Source organism: Necator americanus, chromosome X, assembly GCF_031761385.1.
Source record: "Necator americanus strain Aroian chromosome X, whole genome shotgun sequence".
Classification (NCBI taxonomy): Eukaryota; Metazoa; Nematoda; class Chromadorea; order Rhabditida; family Ancylostomatidae; genus Necator; species Necator americanus.
This window is the reverse complement of record NC_087376.1, coordinates 1,416,337-1,423,469: the sequence shown is the minus strand read 5'-3', so window position 1 is coordinate 1,423,469 and position 7,133 is coordinate 1,416,337. Positions and strand designations below refer to the sequence as shown.

General features: G+C 38.5%; 1 protein-coding gene across 2 annotated transcripts; it reads right to left on the bottom strand.

The window, feature by feature from the left end:
• Positions 1-1,089: 1,089 nt before the first annotated feature.
• RB195_021190 (uncharacterized protein) lies at positions 1,090-6,472 on the bottom strand (the record flags this gene model as incomplete). Of its 2 annotated transcripts, XM_064207803.1 has the most annotated exons (14): positions 1,090-1,244; positions 1,313-1,448; positions 1,511-1,705; positions 2,156-2,253; positions 2,314-2,454; positions 2,519-2,582; positions 2,881-2,985; positions 3,033-3,147; positions 3,566-3,634; positions 3,709-3,817; positions 3,878-4,305; positions 5,114-5,199; positions 5,278-5,381; positions 6,415-6,472. In XM_064207803.1, 14 exons carry the CDS (start codon positions 6,470-6,472, stop codon positions 1,090-1,092), a joined length of 1,863 nt encoding a protein of 620 aa, XP_064063684.1. The 2 variants fall into 2 exon arrangements, with proteins under 2 accessions (XP_064063684.1, XP_013307219.2); XM_013451765.2 differs by lacking the exon at positions 6,415-6,472 and having other exon boundaries at positions 5,278-5,346.
• Positions 6,473-7,133: the final 661 nt, after the last annotated feature.

The window sequence follows — 7,133 nt, the reverse complement described above, 5'->3', positions numbered from 1 at the left end:
TCCTCCACAACAATAAGCGGTTCTATCAGAATTGTTCCTCACATCAAATCATGCCAATATAGGGAAAGTTGAGAGGAAAATGAGGACTATGAGCAATGTTAATGTTGTTGGGTACTTCAAACAAATTGAAGACACGTCTCCTAGAACTTCCCTGTTCCCGTAATAGAACTAGACATAGACAAGCGCCCGCAACTCATTACAACAAACAAACTAGTAACGAGTTTTCTACAAATAAAAATACAAAAAAACCTATTGGATGTGCAACAACGAAAAAAAAAAACGCCTACAAAATCGAACTAATAAGACTGGGAAGAAAAAAACGTAGAGTAAAAACAAGAACACGTAAGTATATCCCGCAAACTCCGACGTTGGCAAACTTAATCAACTCTTCACATACTTGGTTCAAGTTCTGTCACATTAGAACATCTTTGTCATTTAAAAAGCTATCCAAGAATCCAGCTATACCTTCAAACTTCACTTTAACTTCAAATACGGATTTTCAAAATTTGCCCAAATCCTTCCAGAAATCTGTGGTACGAACGAAGAAGGGTAAGAACGCTACACTAGAATACTTCATAAAACTACTACACACTCGAAGCAAATTGCCGGAAAGATTAGTATTTTACAAGGTGATGTTTTTCTGCTTCCAATCAAACTTCAAAAACTCTGTCAAAGAATCGAACAAAGTTTAAAAAGTAACTTATTTAAGTTGCTTAGCAGTAAAACAACACAGTTGAGAACATTAAAGGATACTAAAAAAAATACAAGCTTCTGCTCAGCAGCGACAGTCGAAGAACTGGTCTCTATAACTCCAAAAAGCAAACTTTAAGAGAAAAAAAATCACACGATTAGACTAGATAAAGATGTGAGGTGTTACGAGTAAATGAGTGAGTGGTGAATAGTTAAACGATGAAAATTCTACTAAACGATTCTACCAGCGCTCACAGTTACAGTTTCCTTGGATTGTTAATAGGTAACTAGCTTCAAGGAGTCTTTAGTGACACTTGCACAGTATAGAAGTTCTCATAAGCAACAGAAACGGAATAATACACAATAACGTAACTAACCAGTTCTTCGAAATCTGTCAACCTACTTACGCTTCATGTTGAGCATTTTCATGGTTTTAATCATAAGTGCACCCTTTTTCGCAGGTGCTTTCTTTGCGTTACGATCGGTTTTCGCACCAACCGTTGAGTTACGATTCACGACAGCCGAAGGAATAGCAGCCAAAGCGGCTTTAGAACCTGAAGAAAAAATAAATAAATAAATAAAATATCGGTGACAGACCACAAAGGCTTTAATCTACAAGAACCTCCTGTCTCAAAAATTTTCCTACGAGCACTCGATACTTCTATGGCGCTCGGCAATGGACGAGAGGCGTGAGCAATTCCGTGCTGCATCTGACGACGTCTCACATAAGAAGGAGCAGTTGCGTCTGCCAGCATTGTCTGGAATCTCGTTATTTCAATCCCTATAAGACATAGAAAATGAGACTCAGAAAAAAAAGAACCTTTCGTTGTCCTTTTCCTGAATCGGCCTGATGGATCTTCCCGATACGTTGGCTTAGTCGCTTCAGTTTGTCTTCTTTTTCCTTCTCAAGTGAGTAATATAAGTCCTTCCACGAAGTATCAGAATCTGGCTCCTCCCCCGGATACTTCTTCGACACAAATCGCTGCCACAGCTCATCAGAATCGTCTTCGAGGTACTAACAAGAGAAATGATAGATACTAGATTTAAGATGTTGAATTTACTAACAAACAAAAATGAAAGAGGGGACAGTGAAAATAACAAAAAATAGGATAAGGAATTCACAATGACAAATTCGATAAAATATTCTGCAAATTTTATATGTAGAAGATAGTGGTTGCTTTTATTTATTGAATAACATCCGATTACATATTGTATGTCATTGCATTCATTTCTTTCACAAGAACAGTGTAACACCTCCATAAACACATCTACATCCATAATTAGTAGCGAATTTAGCCTTAAGTTCTTTCGCGGTACGTTTTAATATGAAAAGAGGATTTGAGTTAGGAGAGGTTTTTTTTTCATCTTTTTAAAAGATGGATCTCAAGGAACATCACAGTCTCAGAGGTCAGAAATGATATAGTTATGAGCCTTTGCAATTTTTTAAATAATCAAATATTCTCACCGGATGTTTCGCTTCGATACTTGCCAGCTCTTCGACAGTACACCTTTCAAAGACCGGTTTTAGCACGTCATAAGGAATATATTCCGCATATAATAGTACTAAAAAAAACTTCCTTTAATTACAGGTAAGTAAACACTTTAAAGCCTGTAAAGACGCACCTCCAATATTGTTGCAAAGAACTCGGATACAAATGTTGAACAACGAAGACACATTCATTGCTGTATTTTTTCTACGGCCAGCAAAAACTTTACCACGTTCGTTTCGAGGTTTGAACATGTTTTCTGGGTTGAAATCGTCAGCTAAATATACTTGCTATCTCTGATGCAATGTGATCTGAGTAAGATTGAGTAAGGAGTAATATACCAAGAGGTAGCGCTGCATCTTTCGACGCTCGCGGTGCTTGCGGAAATGGCTGATAATTGCTCAACTGAAACAGAAAATCTAAATGTTTGTTTTTTTTTCACATAAAAAGTCCTTCATTGTTATACTGGTAACATAGGCCTACAGATGCACATTCCAGTCCTTACAGTTTACTGTCTTACATACAGGTTGAAAAGTTACGATCACTACGACGCATCGACGCCCTATGCCCATCTGCCCTTATCAAGGCACCGATAGCGAATCGATTGAAATTTTTATTAAAAATCTAAATTATAAAGAAATCCCCGATAATCCTACTTTTCGTGGGGATTCAAAGGTGAAAAGGGATGTGCAGAATAACCTACCACAGGCATGTCACTCCACTTCCAGTGAGGTTCACGCTGCTTTTTATGTTTCGGCTGACCAGAATCTGCACTTTGCAGCATCATGTCGAACTCAGTAACCACTTTCTAAACAAATAATAACATCAAAAAATCTAAGAAACAAATATTCTAACCTTGCTTGGTGTAGTTTTTGACGACATTTTGGACGAAGACGCATGCTGCGTTAGCTCAGACTCCTCTGACGGATGGTCCCTCTTCTTGGAGAAACTGCCATGAGAAGATGACTGCCTGAGGCAAATATAATTATTAAGTAAAGTAGAAGTGTTCAGGACAATAAAGCATGAAAATTGTTTTCTCCTGAAATAGAATTGCCTAACAAATCGGACAATTTAAGCAAGATCTCATATATTCGAGGATTTGACCCCGAGTACAAACCTGAGACCAAACCCGACCTCTGCAGGGAGCAGTGCTCGCTGATGCGCCACTCATACGTCCTCTTTAGTCACTCTCAAATCATCGAAGAATTTCAGACTATAGAAGGATTTTAACACTTGTATGCATGGTTTTGAAGTCCATGAGTGTGATAAGTCCAATCGCTGGAGGGAATTCCAGTTTCCGTACAAGTAATACTATATTCTATTCAGGAAGAAAATATTCGTAATAAAGTAGAGGTTAAATAGCGCAATCTCCCATTGAAAAATAACACCTCTGCTTAGACGACGATGCAAACGACTTGGGACTGGTAACATCTCGATACTCATCACTATCATAGTTTCTAAAAATAGTATATAATAAATTAGAAAATAAACATCTACAAAGTACAAATTTTAAATGAGAAGCTGAACAAACCTGTTCAGGGAATGGTCACTATTGTCACTACTATGTTCCTCTTCATCCCTCGTATGCTCCACATTGCGACTGCGCTTCGCCGAAGGATAACGATATCCATCATCCGAATCTGAAGTTGAAGGTCAGCGCATTCACATTATTCTACAAGTAATATTCTTGATTAACAAACCGTCATCATCATATCGTTCACTGCGACTGCGTGACTGATCTTGGAGGCGTTTTCCATCGGAACGACGTCTTTTCAGATCTCCTTCTTCCTTCCTATAGTCGTCGTGATAACTCTCGCTATCCTCGTCACGTTTACGTCGATGTTTCGTGGAAACATGCTCGTAGGTGTCGTCGTTTCTATAACCGTCCTCATGTCCAGAATCATGTCGACTGCGACTACGACCACTGTTATAGCTTCTGGAATGCGATTCTTCTTCGACGTCGTCGGACACACCAGCAGCAACCGGCGACTGATCACGTTCACAAGCATCGCCGTCTTCCGAACTTCGATCCTCATCACCACCTCGAACACCACTTTGGCGTGCAACTTCCTTCCACTTTTCAATGATTCTGGAGGCATCGCGACCATATTCCGAGTCGTGACAAAGTCTAAATTGTGAAGCTAAGATATTAGACCCGTCAAATGAGTCTGAACGCCTTTAAATTAAAAGTGATGTGACGTGAATTAAGCAAAGAAGAAAAGTGATTGCGTTTTCTTTCCTATATGAATTTGCGATGAAAGACGAATATAAATACAAATGAAACATTCATCCAGAGAGACAGAAACCTCAGTAAATCGGAAATCCTTAAATGAACCTCTAGGTATTCCTAATAAAATCAATAGAAATCCTTAAATGAGCCTCTAGGTATTCCAAATAAAATCAATAAAGTCCGCTTGACAGGAAATTTTCGATATTGGATTCTCGGCACAAGTAGAGAATAGGTTCTTGTTTCAGAATTATAGGACAGTCAGTAGCGGTCCTTTAAATGCAAAACAAAACAAGTTCAAAGATGGATATCTATGGATGCTGATCATTATGGATGCCTATTTTGACCCCATCATTGTGATCTTTTTCGATGCTGATCACTAACGTTTGTCCGTGAGCACCAGCATTCCTTGAGTTCCATTCACATTTCCAGAACAAGAAAGATAAAGCATACAAAAATCCAGAATCCAGAGAGACAGAAACCTCAGTAAATCGGAAATCCTTAAATGAGCCTCTAGGTATTCCTAATAAAACGACAGAAATTAGCCAGAACTGCGAAAGATTCTGTCACTACGAGGAAAACTGAGTGAATATTTACTTCTTACAAAAATAGGCATAAGAACTTCCAGAAAGAGAAATTGTACTATACACTGATGAAATTCATAGTTATTGAAGAGTTTCGAACAAGTTATGACTCAAAATCAACGCACCTGTTCACATAACGACCGATATTTGTGGCCGACAATATTTCCAAAGTCATTTCGATGTTATTCAACCGGCTCAAAGCATGAGCGACCTAAATATTAAAGGAATAACATAGAAAAATAACAGACAAACAAAAAATAAGCATGTTTTACGACGGCTAATAAAATACCTTCTCTTTTTTCTTGATTAATTTCCCATACTTGATCACTTTGCTGAGAACAGTGTCGTCCACAGTCATCACAAAGAAGTTATAGATTTGTTTGAGACGACAACCTAGACATTCTGCATGAAGCTATATTAACGAGTATGGAAACACCGAAAGAAACTGGGATATCCGTGAAAACGTTACGATGAGAAACCATAAAAGACGGAAGCTTCGGGATGAGCAAAAAAAGTGACTAAACCTAGTGAAAATTACAGAGACAAAGTGCAATGCAACAAGACAACTTTTAAGAAGTGATTTTAATTTCTTAAAAGCTCTGCTCTTAAAAAGGAGATGATATAAGGATAATAATCCGTAGAAAGATCTAGATAAAGAAGTCGTCCAAAACAAGAAATCAACTGCTCTAAATCCGGGCAAGAACAACTAGATTATTCCAATCGAAACAACCGAAAGGTTCACGTTGAAGCCGCGTTCCTCCTTCCAACCCAGCCGATAATCTATTCCGTATCCATGAAAACAATCAATACTGGCGAAAGCGACAAAACGCCGCCCACTCTTCTACGTCATACGAAATTGAGTTCACATAAAAATAAGAGAAACAAACACTATTTCCAGGAAAAACGTGGAATGGAAAACCAAACACGGTGTACACGAACGATCAGCCCGTTCTGCCAACTGGACGACTCGTTTTGCGCCAGTGAGGAGATGACTGGCGTAGAAAGCGCCTGACGTATTTCCGGCACATTCCTAGCTTGTAGAAAAACGATTTGTGGATAATTGTTGGGCGGAACGGGCTGGGCAGTAGTTTGCTGCATATTGCGGCCCTTCAATGCTTGCTGTCGTTTTAGCACACGGATCGCCACCATTCATTCACGTCCATCCAGAAAAGTTTGCTTGCTTTTTTCAGTATGATATGTTGAGTCCGAATTATTCATTGCTGATAAGCTCTTGTTTTCTCCTGATGGGCTGTGGATGCTATAAATCTCCAGTAAGCAAGGATACATATGAACATATAGCATTTTTAAAATCTGCGACTCCTGCACTGGTCCGTCCGTCCAACACAAAATCTTCCATCGTATACATTTTTGATCACAGAAATTTTGGTAAGGACGTATTTCAACAAAAATAACAATCAACCACTACCTGTGAAATCAATTTTCTTGAAGTTCCCATTAGATGGTGACGATACTAAGCATTGCATTGATTCGAAAGTTTTTACAGGATCGGAGTCCAGCACGGGCTCTCATAGAAAGCTTCATTTTCAGAGTTGCTCTCTGCTTTCTTTCTCATAGCTAATTCCAGAAAATAATGGGTAAACAGTCAGAAGTACTCCTACATCATAATTTGCACCCATATCCATATTATTTCTCATATTTTCATTGAATAAATGATCTGCCAATAGCTCTATCCTGGCGCTTCTATAATTCCATGAATATTTCATAACAATGGTTATCCTGGAAAATGGTCCTCAAATAATAATCACCTGTGTGTTCACAAGTGCTTGAACGAGAGTACATATATCGGATTTTTGGCGTCTTCGACCTCTTTTTCGTCGCAGTAATTTTCCATTCCATAGACCCTTGAACGTATCCTAACAAGTTACAATATCTATATCCTGGGTTCCTAACAATTCCTGGAAATATGTGTTCAATAAGTTTTCAATGAATAATTCCGGTTCTTTTTTACTTTGTGGAGAACTTATCGAAGCACTTTTTTCGCATGACCTTTTCCACGATATCGTTTAGCTACGTGGGATAAAATGGATTTCCTCAGTATTATTCTGTAGTCATCGTTACTTCCGTGAGTTATTTTCCCTCATTTGAAACTTATTCATGAGGTATCTCTACTTTTCAACTTGAACT